The sequence below is a fragment of the Salvelinus alpinus genome, chromosome 2 (genome assembly GCF_045679555.1).
Source record: "Salvelinus alpinus chromosome 2, SLU_Salpinus.1, whole genome shotgun sequence".
In the NCBI taxonomy this organism is placed as follows: Eukaryota; Metazoa; Chordata; class Actinopteri; order Salmoniformes; family Salmonidae; genus Salvelinus; species Salvelinus alpinus.
The window spans coordinates 108,370,610-108,387,470 of NC_092087.1; the positions used below are offsets into that span (position 1 = coordinate 108,370,610).

Here is a 16,861-nt window from a genome sequence, read left to right on the forward strand (position 1 = left end):
CCCCACTCATTCACCCCATCTCTTTACATTGCTTATTTATATTCAGTGGCCTGACTGCATCCAGACTATGTCAAAGGACCATCCTGGTAGATCTGAACCTAATGCAGCTTGGAGTGATCAGATAACAGAAGTCACATTTAGGTGCCAGGTGTAACTGAGGCCATAGATGCTCCATATCCATTACTTTGAGTGTTTTATATAATATGTCTAAATGTGTTTCTTTCTGTGTTGCAGGGGCAGTCAAGAAATGGAACGGCAAGGCCACAGAACATGACATAATCAGAGTTGTGGGAGACCACCTCAAGCCCCTGGTAGAGCCGGGGGTGGTGTTTACCACTCCACCAGGCCTTCAGCAGGCTGGAAAAGTGATACTGTTTTTCATACTAAGAGGGACCAAGAGTCTGTTGATTGGTCATTGATTGGTCATTGGGTTAATTTGTTGAAATCAAATCAAGCTTTATTTATACAGCACAATATTATTTAGTACACAACAAACAGAAGACTAACAACTGAAAGACTAATGAACATTCTAAGGAAATACCATTGATTAAAATATTAATTGGATGCAATATCCAACCCAAAATATAAGCTTGTTTTTTAGGAGGGGTTCTGAAAGACACTATGGGGGTGTCCACTGAAAGTTGACTAGTAACAACAACTGGGACCTAAAAGACACCACCCATGAGTCCCACTAAATCTGCCCAAGAAGAGAAAAACTAAAGAAAAACCCACATCAAACTTAAAGACAGGAAGTCCCAGTCCCCAATGTCATGCTCTAGTACATTTGGGTTGGCACATCTGAGAATGAACCCTGATATTCTAAAAGAGGGGCAACAACGTCAATATAATTATACCCGAAAATTGTCAGTTGATTACTTAAATAATTATAATTACTAAATGTTACATGAATTGGAAATATGAAATATCAAAACCAAATGTTTGTTAATATGTATAATATAGAACATAAAGTAATATGTATAAATCACTGATATCGATTAGGGGGGAAATCAGGATGTATGTGCTGTTGAAACGAACACAACTAAAAAAACACATGGAAATGGGAGATATATTTTAGCTCACTGGTTAGAGGACAACCTGCAGAAGACAGTCAGCTACATTTGGGAGTGATGCATTTAAATTTAGGGGTCACTAAACAAAGGAACACAACACATATTTGTCATCACTCATCGATATCACGTTGAAATCAATTGTGTGACAGAAGGGATATGAGGTTGCACGTCCTGTTAAAACTAACAGCTCAAAAACCACACGGAATCTGGGAATAATGTGTACATCCCTGGTTAGAGGACAATTTGTAGAAAACAGCTCGCTACATTTTGAAGTGTTGCATTTTGATTCAAGTGGGTCACCAACATGGTAAGTGTAACAAAAGCTCTTTTTGTGTTAGTAACTTTTTGTTAAATCACATAAATAGTACTCTTTTCATTCAGAGCCTGGATTTTTCCCAAGGCTAATATCCATATCACGCTGAAACCAATTGAATTAGGGTTCTACATTGAGAAACTCCTTAAAATACTCATACTACAATGTTAAAACATTCTACATTGTGACAATAATTCATTGATATCACAAAATAACTCCTTCATGTATGTATTTTGTCACACTGAACACAGCTATAAGGTTTCTCTCCTGTGTGTGTTCTCTGGTGTACAGTCAGATTGCTAGATGTAGTAAAACTCTTCCCACATTGACCACAGCTATACGGTTTCTCTCCTGTGTGTGTTCTCTGGTGTAATGTCAGCTTGTCAGATGTAGTAAAACTCTTCCCACATTGATCACAGCTATAAGGTTTCTCTCCAGTGTGTGTTCTCTGGTGTGATGTCAGGTGGCCAGATCGACCAAAACTCTTCCCACATTGACCACAGCTATAAGGTTTCTCTCCTGTGTGTGTTCTCTGGTGTAGAGTCAGAATGCTAGATGTAGTAAAACTCTTCCCACATTGACCACAGCTATAAGGTTTCTCTCCTGTGTGTATTCTCTGGTGTAGAGTCAGAGTGCTAGATTGATTAAAACTCTTCCCACATTGACCACAGCTATAAGGTTTCTCTCCTGTGTGTGTTCTCTGGTGTGATGTCAGGTGGCCAGATCGACCAAAACTCTTCCCACATTGACCACAGCTATAAGGTTTCTCTCCTGTGTGTATTCTCTGGTGCACTGTCAGATCTCTAGATGCACCAAAACTTTTCCCACATTGACCACAGCTATACGATTTCTCTCCTGTGTGTATTCTCTGGTGTTGAGTCAGCTGGCCAAATGTAGTACATCTCTTCCCACATTGACCACAGCTATAAGGTTTCTCTCCTGTGTGTGTTCCCTGATGAATTTTAATGCCTGATGAGGTGATTCTCTTCCCACAGTCAGAGCAGCAGTGAGGTTTCTTCCCTGTGGATCTCTGCTGGTGTTTCTTGAGGTGTTCTGGCCTGGAGAGACTCTTCTCTGCCTCGTCAGCATCATGAGGTTGTTGAGGCTCCGCAAAGGAACCACAATAGTCGCGTCTCTCTCCTGTGTGAACGACAAAGTGTGACCGATGGTTAAAGGCCAACAACAGCAGAAATTCACTGTAAAAGGTGATGCCAACAGAGTAGCCATGATGTTGTACAACAATTGACGTCTGTAATAAATGTTCAAATTATTTGACAATTGTCTTAAAATGAGCAACAATAGTCATATTTTGTCTTGTTTTCACATTAGTAGTAACATCGATGATTGTAGGCTAGAAATAAGTTATTCATGTTGTTGAAACTCTAAGCAGTGTGCCAGACGACTTTTGGTCTCCAATATAGGCCCCTTTCTGTGTTTAATAAAATTGAGGCACGAGGGCGATGGACACATAATTTCAATGCAGAAACTCCTCCCTGCTAATGAGGACACCGATAGCCACTAGCACAGTCAGTGTAGTCAGCTGAGCTATCCCCATTGAGACCGTGTCTGTGCCTCGACCTAGGTTGGGCAAAACTAAACATGGCGGTGTTCGCCTTCGCAATCTCACTAGAATAAAGACCTCCTCCATGCCTGCCATTATTGAAAGAGATTGTGATACCTCACATCTCAAAATAGGGCTACTCAATATTAGATCCCTCACTTCAAAGGCAGTTATAGTCAATGAACTAATCACTGATCATAATCTTGATGTGATTGGCCTGATTGAAACATGGCCAATCACATCTGTGTTAAATGAGGCCTCACCTCCTGGTTACACTAGTGACCATATCCCCCGTGCATCCCGCAAAGGCGGAGGTGTTGCTAACATATATGATAGCAAATTTCAATTTACAAAAAAAATAATGACGTTTTCGTCTTTTGAGCTTCTAGTCATGAAATCTATGCAGCCTACTCAATCACTTTTTATAGCTACTGTTTACAGGCCTCCTGGGCCATATACAGCGTTCCTCTCTGAGTTCCCTGAATTCCTATCGGACCTTGTAGTCATAGCAGATCATATTCTAATTTTTGGTGATTTTAATATTCATATGGAGAAGTCCACAGACCCACTCCAAAAGGCTTTCGGAGCCATCATCGACTCAGTGGGTTTTGTCCAACATGTCTCTGGACCTACTCACTGCCACAGTCATACTCTGGACCTAGTTTTGTCTCATGGAATAAATGTTGTAGATCTTAATGTTTTTCCTCATAATCCTGGACTATCGGACCACCATTTTATTACGTTTGCAATCGCAACAAATAATCTGCTCAGACCAAGGATCATCAAAAGTCATGCTATACATTCTCAGACAACCCAAAGATTCCTCGATGCCCTTCCAGACTCCCTCTGCTTACCCAAGGACGTCAGAGGACAAAAATCAGGTAACCACCTAACTGAGGAACTCAATTTAACCTTGCGCAATACCCTAGATGAAGTCGCACCCCTAAAAACTAAAAACATTTGTCATAAGAAACTAGCTCCCTGGTATACAGAAAATACCCGAGCTCTGAAGCAAGCTTCCAGAAAATTGGAACGGAAATGGCACCACAACAAACTGGAAGTCTTCCGACTAGCTTGGAAAGACAGTACCGTGCAGTATCGAAGAGCCCTCACTGCTGCTCGATCATCCTACTTTTCCAAGAAGTTAATTGAGGAAAATAAGAACAATCCTAAATGTATTTTTGGTAGTAATAAATTCATGAACTTCTTTGAGGAAAAGATCATGATCATTAGAAAGCAAATTACGGACTCCTCTTTAAATCTGCGTATTACTCCAAAGCAGTAGTCCTGAGTCTGCACAGCTCTGCCAGGGCCTAGGATCAAGGGAGACACTCAAGTGTTTTAGTATTATGTCTCTTGACACAATGATGAAAATATTCATGGCCTCTAAACCTTCAAGCTGCATACTGGACCCTTTTCCAACTTAACAACTGAAAGAGCTGCTTCCTGTGCTTGGCCCTCCTATGTTGAACATAATAAATGGCTCTCTATCCAACGGATGTGTACCAAACACAAAAAATGGCAGTAATAAAGCCTCTCTTGAAAAAGCCAAACCTTGACCCAGAAAATGTAAAAAAAAATATCGGTCTATATCGAATCTCCCATTCCTCTCAAACATTTTTAGAAAAAGCCCGTTGCACAGCCTTCCTGAAGACAAACAATGTATACAAAATGCTTCAGTCTGGTTTTAGACCCCATCATAGCACTGAGACTGCACTTGTGAAGGTGGTAAATTACCTTTTAATGGCGTCAGACTGAGGCTCTGCATCTGTCCTCGTGCTCCTAGACCTTAGTGCTGCTTTTGATACCATCGATCACCACATTCTTTTGGAGAGATTGGAAACCCAAATTGGTCTACACGGACAAGTTCTGGCCTTGTCTTATCTGTTGGAAAGATATCAGTTTGTCTCTGTGGATGGTTTGTCCTCTGACAAATCAACTGTAAATTTTGGTGTTCCTCACGGTTCCGTTTTAGGACCACTAGTTTTCACTATATATTCTACCTCTTGGTGATGTCATTCGAAAACATAATGTTAACTTAATGTTCACTGCTATGCGGATGACACAGCTGTACATTTCGATGAAACATGGTGAAGCCCCAAAATTGCCCTCGCTGGAAGCCTGTGTTTCAGACATAAGGAAGTGGATGGCTGAAAACTTTCTACTTTTAAACTCGGACAAAACAGAGATGCTTGTTCTAGGTCCCAAGAAACAAAGAGATCTTCTGTTGAATCTGACAATTAATCTTGATGTTTGCACAGTCGTCTCAAATAAAACTGTGAAGGACCTCGGCGTTACTCTCGACCCTGATCTCTCTTTTGACGAACATATCAAGACTGTTTCAAGGACAGCTTTTTTCTATCTACGTAACATTGCAATAATCAGACATTTTCTGTAGAAAAATGATGCAGAAAAATTCATCCATGCTTTTGTCCTTTCTAGGTTAGACTACTGCAATGCTCTACTTTCCGGCTATCCGGATAAAGCACTAAATAAACTTCAGTTCGTGCTAAATACGGCTGCTAGAATCTTGACTAGAACCCAAAAATGTGATCATATTACTCCAGTGCTAGCCACTCTACACTGGCTTCCTGTTAAGGCAAGGGCTGATTTCAAGGTTTTACTGCTAACCTCAAAAGCATTACATGGGCTTGCTCCTACCTATCTTTACGCTACGGTCACAAGATGCAGGCCTCCTAATTGTCCCTAGAATTTCTAAGCAAACAGCTGGAGGCAGGGCTTTCTCCTATAGATCTCCAATTTTATGGAATGGTCTGCCTACCCAAGTGAGAGACGCAGACTCAGTCTCAACCTTTAAGTCTTTATTGAAGAATAATCTCTTCAGTAGGTCCTATGATTGAGTGTAGTCCAGCCCAGGAGTGTGAAGGTGAATGGAAAGGCACTGGAGCAACGAACCGCCCTTGCTGTCACAGCCTGGCCGGTTCCACTCTCCACTGGGATTCTCTGCCTCTAACCCTATTACAGGGGCTGAGTCACTGGCTTACTGGTGCTATTCCATGCCGTGCCTAGGAGGGGTCCTTCACTTGAGTGGGTTGAGTCACTGACGTGATCTTCCTGTCTGGGTTGGCGCCCCCCCTTGGGTTGTGCCGTGGCGGAGATCTTTGTGGGCTATACTCGGCCTTGTCTCAGGATGGTAAGTTGGTGGTTGAAGGTATCCCTCTAGTGGTGTGGGGGCTGTGCTTTGGCAAAGTGGGTGGGGTTATATCCTTCCTGTTTGGCCCTGTCCGGGGGTATCATCGGATGGGGCCACAGTGTCTCCTGACCCCTCCTGTCTCAGCCTCCAGTATTTATGCAGTAGTAGTTTATGTGTCGGGGGGCTAGGGTCAGTCTTTTATATCTGGAATATTTCTCCTGTCTTATCCGGATTCCTGTGTGAATTTAAGTATGCTCTCTCTAATTCTCTTTTTCTCTCTTTCTTTCTTTCTCTCGGAGGACCTGAGCCCTAGGACCATGCCTCAGGACTACCTGGCATGATGACTCCTTGCTGTCCCCAGTCCACCTGGCCGTGCTGCTGCTCCAGTTTCAACTGTTCTGCCTGCGGCTATGGAACCCTGACCTGTTCACTGGACGTGCTACCTGTCCCAGACCTGCTGTTTTCAACTCTCTAGAGACAGCAGGAGCGGTAGAGATACTCTCAATGATCGGCTATGAAAAGCCAACTGACATTTACTCCTGAGGTGCTGACTTGTTGCACCCTCGACAACTACTGTGATTATTATTATTTGACCATGCTGGTCATTTATGAACATTTGAACATCTTGGCCATGTTCTGTTATAATCTCCACCCGGCACAGCCATAAAAGGACTGGCCACCCCTCATAGCCTGGTTCCTCTCTAGGTTTCGGCCTTTCTAGGGAGTTTTTCCTAGCCACCGTGCTTCTACACCTGCATTGCTTGCTGTTTGGGCTTTTAGTCTGGGTTTCTGTATAAGCACTTTGAGATATCAGTTGATGTAAGAAGGGCTATATAAATACATTTGATTTGATAGTTATGGATGTAGTATATCTGCCTGGAGCAAAAATGGTGAGCAAAGATTTTAGTTTTTCACAATGTATTCTGAATGGGAACGGGGGAAAACTCAGGGGAGTACCCTCCATTTCCAGGTTGCTTATGAGTGCATTTCACACTACTTTGGATTATAATTGTAATGCTCGTTTGAATGTCCTGCTTAATATAATGTTTGTGTCATCATCGCAAATCAACCGCTTTGTACTTAAAACACTTCAACCTGTAAAATGCTCTTTGGCTTTTCCATCAACCTGACAATAAGGGTTTGTAAACTAAGTGTTTGCCAAATTGTCCATTTGGGTGTAGACAATAAAGATAAGATTATTTTGTATTTCATTTTCTTATTTCACCTTTACGCAGTTTAGAGTGTTGATTGAGGATGTAACTGTTGTTTATATTTAAATTGTATTTATTTAACTATTGAATTTAAATGATGTCACAATGTAGAATGTTTTTTTAATTTAACCTTTATTTAACCAGGTAGGCAAGTTGAGAACAAGTTCTCATTTACAATTGCGACCTGGCCAAGATAAAGCAAAGCAGACACATACAACAACACAGAGTTACACATGGAGTAAAACAAACATACAGTCAATAATACAGTAGAAAAATAAGTCTATATACAATGTGAGCAAGTGAGGTGAGATAAGGGCGGTAAAGGCAAAAAAAAGGCAATGGTGGCAAAGTAAATACAATATAGCAAGTCAAACACTGGAATGGTAGATTTGCAGTGGAAGAATGTGCAAAGTAGAGATAGAAATAATGGGGTGCAAAGGAGCAAAAATAAATAAAGAAATACAGTAGGGGAAGAGGTAGTTGTTTGGGCTAAATTATAGATGGGCTATGTACAGGTGCAGTAATCTGTGAGCTGCTCTGACAGCTGGTGCTTAAAGCTAGTGAGGGAGATATACATTTACATTTAAGTCATTTAGCAGACGCTCTTATCCAGAGCAACTTACAAATTGGAAAGTTCATACATATTCATCCTGGTCCCCCCCGTGGGGAATGAACCCACAACCCTGGCATTGCAAGCGCCATGCTCTACCAACTGAGACCAACTGAGTCTCCAACTTCAGCGATTTTTGCAATTCGTTCCAGTCATTGGCAGCAGAGTACTGGAAGGAAAGGTGGCCAAAGTAGGTGTTGGCTTTGGGGGTGACCAGTGAGATACACCTGCTGGAACGTGTGCTATGGGTGGGTGTTGCTATGGTGACCAGTGAGCTGAGTTAAGGTGGAGCTTTACCTAGCAAAGACTTATAGATGACCTGGAGCCAGTGGGTTTGGCGACGAATAAGTAGCGAGGGCCAGCCGACGAGAGCATACAGGTCGCAGTGGTGGGTGGTATATGGGGCTTTGGTGACAAAACGGGATGGCACTGTGATAGACTGCATCCAGCTTGCTGAGTAAAGCTCTGAAGGCTATTTTGTAAATGACATCGCTGAAGTCAAAAATTGGTAGAATAGTCAGTTTTACGAGGGTATGTTTGGCAGCGTGAGTGAAGGAGGCTTTGTTGCGAAATAGGAAGACGATTCTAGATTTAATTTGGGATTGGAGATGCTTAATATGAGTCTGGAAGGAGCGTTTACAGTCTAACCAGACACCTAGGTATTTGTAGTTGTCCACATATTCTCCACAAGTCAGAACCGTCCAGAGTAGTGATGCTAGTCGGGCGGGCAGGTGCGGGCAGCGATCGGTTGAAGAGCATGCATTTAGTTTTACTAGCGCTTAAGAGCAGCTGGTGGCCACAGAAGAAGTTTGGAATTGCATTGAATGGCATTGAAGCTCGTTTGGAGGTTTGTTAACACAGTGTCCAAAGAAGGGCCAGATGTATACAGAATGGTGTCGTCTGCGGAGAGGTGGATCAAGGAATCACCCACAGAAAGAGCAACATCGTTGCTATATACAGAGAAAAGAGTTGGTCCGAGAATTGAACCCTGTGGTACCCCCATAGAGACTGCCAGAGGTCCGGACAACAGGTGAACCAGACGAGTCAGTCATTTGAGAAACCAAGGTTGTTGAGTCTGCCGATAAGAATACGGTGATTGACAGAGTCGAAAGCCTTGGCCAGGTCGATGAAGACGGCTGCACAGTACTGTCTTTTATCGATGGCGATTAAGATATCGTTTAATACCTTGAGTGTGGCTGAGGTGCACCTGTGACCAGCTCGGAAACCGGATTGCACAGCGGAGAAGGTACGGTGAGATTCAAAATGGTCAGTGATCTGTTTGTTAACTTGGCTTTCGAAGACTTTAGAAAGGCAGGGCATGATGGATATAGGTCTGTAAGAGTTTGGGTCTTGAGTGTCACCGAAGAGGGGGATGACCGTGGAAGCGTTCCAATCTTTAGGAATCTCGGACGATACGAAAGAGAGGTTGAACAGACTAGTAATAGGGGTTGCCACAATGGCGGCGGATAATTTTAGAAAGAGAGAGTCCAGATTGTCTAGCCCAGCTGATTTGTACGGGTCCAGGTTTTGCAACTCTTCCAGAACATCAGCTATCTGGATTTGGGTGAAGGAGAACCTTTTTGGAGTTAGAGCTACAGGATGCAGATTTCTGTTTGAAAAAGCTAGCCTTTGCTTTCCTAACTGACTGTGTGTATTGGTTCCTGACTTCTCTGAAAAGTTGCATATCGCGGGGACTATTCGATGCAAGTGCACAGTACGCCACATGATTTTTTGTGCTGGTCGAGGGTAGAGGTCGACCGATTATGATTTTTCAACGCCGAAACCGATTATTGGAGGACCAAAAAAGCCGATACCGATTAAATCGGGCATTTGAAAAAATATATATTGTAATAATGACAATTACAACAATACTGAATGAACACTTATTTTAAGGATGAATATGTATGAATATGTATGTATGAACTTTCCAATTTGTAAGTCGCTCTGGATAAGAGCGTCTGCTAAATGACTTAAATGTAAATGTAAACTTAATATAATACATCAATAAAATCAATTTAGCCTCAATTAAATAATGAAACATGTTCAATTTGGTTTAAATAATGCAAAAACAAAGTGTTGGAGAAGAAAGTAAAAGTGCAATATGTGCCATGTAAGAAAGCTAACGTTTAAGTTCCTTGCTCAGAACATGAGAACATATGCAAGCTGGTGGTTCCTTTTAACATGAGTCTTCAATATTCCCAGGTAAGAAGTTTTAGGTTGTAGTTATTATAGGAATTATAGGACTATTTCTCTCTATACGATTTGTATTTCATATACCTTTGACTATTGGATGTTCTTATAGGCACTTTAGTATTGCCAGTGTAACAGTATAGCTTCCGTCCCTCTCCTCGCTCCTCCCTGGGCTCGAACCAGCAACACAACGACAACAGCCACCATCGAAGCAGCGCTACCCATGCAGAGCAAGGGCAACAACTACTAGAAGGCTCAGAGCGAGTGATGTTTGAAACGCTATTAGCGCGCATCCCGCTAACTAGCTAGCCATTTCACTTCGGTTACACCAGCCTCATCTCGGGAGTTTATAGGCTTGAAGTCATAAACAGCGCAATGCTTGACGCACAACGAAGAACTGCTGGCAAAACGCACGGAAGTGCTGGTTGAATGAATTTTTACGCGCCTGCTTCTGCCTACCACCGCTCAGTCAGATACTTAGATACTTGTATGCTCAGTCAGATTATATGCAACGCAGGACACGCTAGATAAACTAGTAATATCATCAACCATGTGTAGTTAACTAGTGATTATGATTCATTGTTTTTTATAAGATAAATGTAATGCTAGCTAGCAACTTACCTTGGCTTACTGCATTCGCGTAACAGGCAGTCTCCTTGTGGAGTGCAACGAGAGGCAGGTGGTTATAGCGTTGGACTAGTTAACTGTAAGGTTGCAAGATTGGATCCCCCGAGCGGACAAGGTGAAAATCTGTCGTTCTGCCCCTGAACATGGCAGTTAACCCACCATTCCTAGGCCGTCATTGAAAATAAGAATGTGTTCTTAACCGACTTGCCTAGTTAAATAAAGGTATAAAAAAATTACATTTTTAAATTAAAAAATACAATAAATAAATAAATACAAATCGGCAAATCGGCGCCCAAAAAAAACGATTTCTGATTGTTATGAAAACTTGAAATCGGCCATTCCGATTAATCGGTCGACCTCTAGTCGAGGGCAGTCAGGTCTGGAGTCAACCAAAGGCTATATCTGTTCTTAGTTCTACATTTTTTGAAAGGGGCATGCTTATTTAAGGTGGTGAGGAAATTACTTTTAAAGAACAACCAGGCATCCTCTACTGATGGGATGAGGTCAATATCCTTCCAGGATACCCAGGCCAGGTCGATTAGAAAGGCCTGCTCGCAGAAGTGTTTTCGGGAGCGTTTGACAGTGATGAGGAGTGGTCGTTTGACCGCGGACCCATAACGGATGCAGGCAATGATCGCTGAGATTCTGATTGAAAACAGCAGAGGTGTATTTGGAGGGCAAGTTGGTCAGGATAATATCTACGAGGGTGCCCATGTTTACGGATTTAGGGTTGTACCTGGTGGGTTCCTTGATAATTTGTGTGAGATTGAGGGCATCTAGCTTGGATTGTAGGACGGCCGGGGTGTTAAGCATATCCCAGTTTAGGTCACCTAATCGAACTGACTCTGAAGATAGATGGGGGGCAATCAATTCACATATGGTGTCCAGGGCACAGCTGGGAGCGGAGGGGGGTCTATAACAGGAGAGACTTATTTCTGGAGAGATTTATTTTTAAAATTAGAAGCTCGAACTGTTTGGGCTTAGACCTGGAAAGTATGATACAACTTTGCAGGCCATCTCTGCAGTAGATTGCAACTCCTCCCCCTTTGGCAGTTCTATCTTGACGGAAAATGTTGTAGTTGGGGATGGAAATTTCAGAATTTTTGGTGGCCTTCCAAAGCCAGGATTCAGACACGGCAAAGACATCAAGGTTGGCAGAGTGTGTTGAAGTAGTGAGTAAAACAAACTTAGGGAGGAGGCTTCTGATGTTAACCTGATGAGGACAGGGGGTGCTGTTTTCACTTTTGGGGAAAATCGTATCCAATTTAAACGGCCTCGTACTCAATTCTTGCTCGTACAATATGCATATTATTATTACTATTGGATAGAAAACACTCTCTAGTTTCTAAAACCGTTTGAATTTTGTCTGTGGGTAAAACAGAACTCTTTTGGCAGCACACTTTGTGACCAGGAAGTGGAAAGTCTGAAATCTATCTTCTGTTCAAGTGACTGCCTATAAATGGGCATGATACGTATGACTATACGTGCACGTCATACGCCTTCACCCGGATGTCAAGAGGAAGTGAGAGGAAAAATGAGTTGATTATCTCTGTCTGACGTTGAATAAACCATCTTGGAACAACGTGTCCCCCATTTTCTGTTGTCTGCAAGGCGCGTGGGGGGACCTGTTATTGCCTACTGGAAACCTGTCGTTATGGTCGAATATGAGCTCCGGCTTTGAATTTATTTGATACATGTTACAATATCATCCTAAAGTATGTTTTTTCAATATAGTTTCATTAGATTATTTAACTTTATTCGGGACGTTCGGCGTGTTGCGTTGTTCGACTTTGTTGACGTTGGAGAGCTTAGCGCTGCATGGCCAGTGTGCTTGCTAATTCAAGAGGGAAAGAGTTCGTTCTGAATCCAAGCAACGATTGTTCTGGACAAAGGACCCCTTGTACAACATTCTGATAGAAGATCAGCAAAAGTAGGAACCATTTTGTGATGCTATTTCATATATCTGTCGAACTGTGTACTAGTAGCTTTGCGCTCAGGTTTTGGTTATGCCCTTACCATAACTAAGTCTTATGTCGTAATGAAGATATTTTTAGAATTCTAACACTGCGATTGCATTAAGAACTAATGGATCTATCGTTTCCTATACAACATGTATTTTTTGTAATGTTTATGAATAGCTATTTGGTCAGAATAGGTAAGAGTCTAATAGAAATATCTGCACATTCTGGGAAAAAGATGCTACGTTAGCACGTTATGCTACGTTATGCTACGTTGTATAACCACGGATTTCAGCTCTAAATATGCACATTTTCGAACAAAACATAAGTGTATGTATAACCTGATGTTACAGGACTGTCATCTGAGGAAGGTTTATGAAGGTTAGTGAAATTTAATATCTTTTGCTGGTTTATTCGCTAACGCTAACGTGCCTTGATGAATGAATGCGGTAGTGTGGTAGGCCATTGTAGTAAGCTAATATAATGCTATATTGTGTTTTCGCTGTAAATCTTTGATCTTTGTCTTTAATTTGCTATACACCATGTATTTTTCAGAAATGTTTTATGATGAGTATTTCGGTATGTCACGTTGGTGTCTGTAATTATTCTGGCTGCTTTCGGTGCAATTTCTGATTGTAGCCGCAATGTAAACTATGATTTATACCTGAAATATGCACATTTTTCAAACAAAACATAGATTTATTGTATAACATGTTATAAGACTGTCATCTGATTAAGTTGTTTCTTGGTTTCTTTGGTTTGTTCTAGGTTAGTTTGGTTGATTTTGATTTTGCTACCTGTGCTGTGAAAAATGTCTGTGCTTTTTTCTATTTGTTGGTGAGCTAACAAATATATATTGTGTTTTCCCTGTAAAACATCTAAAAAATCGGACATGTTGGCTGGATTCACAAGATGTGTATCTTTCATTAGCTGTATTGGACTTGTTAATGTGTGAAAGTTAAATATTTCTAAAAAAAAAATTTTTGAATTTCGCCTTTTCAGTGGAATGTGGGAGGAGTTCCGCTAGCGGAACGGGGGGGCGAGACAGATTAACATGCATGAAACCAAGGCTTTTACGGTTACAGAAGTCAACAAATGAGAGCGCCTGGGGACACACAGGGCCTGGGTTAACCTCTACATCACCCGAGGAACAGAGGAGTAGGATGAGGGTACGGCTAAAGGCTATCAGAAGTGGTCGTCTAGTGCGGTGTGAACAGAGAATAAAAGGAGCATAATGTAATGTACAGACAGGGTTTGGTAGGGTGCGGGTACAGTGGAGGTAAACCTAGGCATTGAGTGACGATAAGAGAGGTTGCATCTCTGGAGGCACCAGTTATGCTAGGTGAGGTCACCGCATGTGTGGGAGGTGGGACAAAAGAGTTCTCTGAGGCATGTTGAGTGGGACTAGTGCCTCCGCAGTAAAATAAAACAATGATAACTAAACAACAGTATACAAGGCATATTGACATTAGAGAGACATAAAGCAATCACAGGTATTGATTGGGAGAGCTAGCTAAGACAACAGGTAAGACAACAGTTAATCAGCTAAAACAACAAAAACACGTAAAATGGCGATGAATGGGCAGAGAGGGTCAGTTAACTACACACTGGGCCTGAGTTTGAGGCTGGGGCCGACAGATAAACAAAATGGAGAACCGTGACTAATGAACAGTCCAACAGGCATCAGCTATGAAGCCAAGTGATCATAGGGTCCAGTGAACAGCAATATATGAACCAGGGAAGCCGTTAGGTAGTCGTTACTATGCTAGCCGGGAGCCGCGCCTGGGTCGAGGCTAACTAGTGCTAGCTTCGGGACAAGGGCGTCACCGACGTCTGGCAAATGCCGGTTGAGGGCAAAGGGTCCAGGCCAATTGGCAAAATAGGTATTGTAGCTGGAGTTATTTGTTTGCTAGATGCACCTGGATCGAGGCTAACTGGTGTAATGCAGAGATGGGCCTGGCTCAAGGCTAGCGTCGAGGCTGGGCCACTCGGTAGCGGCTAGCCAGCTGTGATTATCTGGTGTAATGGTCCAGAGCTTACGGCAGGAATACGGTGATGTAGTGGAGAAAAACAGTCCGATATGCTCAGGGTTGATATCGCGCTGTGCAGACTGGCAGGTATTACCCAGGCGAAAAGCGGCTGGTGTCTGAGCTAAAAAGGTAAAGGCCGCTAGCAGTGGCTAACAATGACTAAATAGCTAGTAGCTCATTAGCTGGTTAGCTTCTGATGGCTAGCTTCTGATGGAGGTTCTAGCTATAAGGTCAACAACAACAAAAAATTAGCAGATCCGTATCATATTGGGTGAGGCGGGTTGCCGGAAGGTATATTTAATTTAAAAATGGAGAAAGATTTAAATATATTGCAATATATACAAAAAAAGACAAAAAATACATACCATTTACAACAAACAGGTCTTAATGCTACACCATCTTGGATTACAAGATGACTCAGTTAAAAACCATTGGATTTAGCAAACTCTGAAATGATTTAGTAGTTCTGTGCCCACGAAAACTGTTTTCCCAGCATAACATAAGGAGCCACTAAATGATACATAGTTCGAGTGCATTTCAGAATACAAAAAAACTATCCGACAGCAAGATCCCTTATTTAAGTTCATCATATGACAAGCGTAACGTTATGACTATAACTACTGTTCCCCTGAAGGAGGGAAACTAGGTACAACATACTATTAAATCCACGCCTCGCTGGAAGCACCACCGTCCACAGGTGATGAGTGAGGCTTGGATTTATTCCTTAAAATGTAATGCCGCTCTTCACCAACCCAGGAAAGGGCGGGGACAAACAGGTGTTGAACCTCGATTCCCTCCTTAAGGGAAGAGTAATTATAATCAAAGTTACACTCCCTTTCAGTCGGTCAACTTCGGTACAACATACTATGGGGAAATACAATCATTCCCCAGCCGACCCAAACGGATACTAAATGAAACGTTCCCTGGCAGACCACCCAGACCTGACCCCGCAAGATGCGTCAGTTTTGTCAATTTATTAATTGTCTTTTGTTTGAAACACTCCTGTCAATGTTGAGTAAGGACGCACACCTGATTACACATATAGAGGTAGGACTAGTCTACCTGGCCTGCACACAAATGTAGGCCTATAAATGTGCCCATTTGGGGATGTCTGATAGTATTTCTCATTGTCTTAACGCTGCACCACTAATGAGTTGTGGAGCTTCTCAAAGTAACTTTTTCTTCACCTCCAAACAGCAAGTAAACAAAGTCTACTCAAAATCAATTGCGAATGACAATAGTTCCTCAAATTATTTTCGTAAAATATTTCCACTCGGCATGAAAAGGAAAAAATGTAATTCTCTGATCCAGTGGAAATGTCATAAAATACCTGATAACTTCTTATCCTTTGCACAAATAGCCGACAGCTGTGTCTGTCCTGAACTCACTGGCGCGGGAAACTGAGGGCCCAGAATATTTTAGACAATGTCGCAAGCTTGCCATCACAAGTTTCGGAGGACCCAGTTGATAGTTGATACAATGTTTCAAGTTTGTTGTAGACAGGCCATGAGCAGCCAATGTGATTTCTAGGATATTTATTTTTATCAGGATATTTTCTACCTGCAGAATGCAATGTTTTTATTTGTTATGTTGGCTATTTTTTTTTACATAGTTGGCAATAAAAGTTACTTTTAGATTTGTAAAATTTTCATTTAGATTTAGATAGAATGTAGATTAATCACAGACAATGATTTTCAGATACTATTATAAATTAAATGAAACTGTTCCACAAAAATGTGCATATGAAAATCATAACTGACACGCAGATCGGTAGAAATGGTCAGATACATTGTCACTCTAAATGGAAAAGTTTGACGACCGCTTTTGTAGTTAATTACTGAAAACTTCAGGGGCATAACGACAGTATTTACAAAGTCCAGCAGCAGCGGGAGGGAAGAGTTTTTCTCGGTTATATTGATGACTGGCTCCCTCGAGTAACTTGTGTATCTGTAATTATTTAATCAAACAGCATGCTCAAAGCATCAGACAACTTAAAGCAACAACTTTGAGAAGGGTTTAAAACAAAGGTTTCAAACCAATTCATGAATGTAATTGCATCTAGGTATGTTTTGCCTTTAAAGCAAGGGCGTGAAAAAAATTGGCTGAATATTATACAATGACTTATCAACAGCTCTAA

At 41.8% G+C, this 16,861-nt stretch overlaps 1 protein-coding gene across 2 annotated transcripts in view; it reads right to left on the reverse strand.

The window, feature by feature from the left end:
• Window positions 1–431: 431 nt before the first annotated feature.
• The window catches only part of LOC139548885 (zinc finger protein 180-like), a 53,251-nt gene continuing 36,821 nt past the window's right edge, over window positions 432–16,861 (reverse strand). For both annotated transcript variants that reach the window (XM_071358824.1, XM_071358816.1), the window contains exon 2: window positions 432–2,523. In XM_071358824.1, the coding sequence (XP_071214925.1) occupies window positions 1,604–2,523 (920 nt within the window). In that variant the 3' untranslated portion in view covers window positions 432–1,603. The remainder of the gene's footprint in view (window positions 2,524–16,861) is intronic.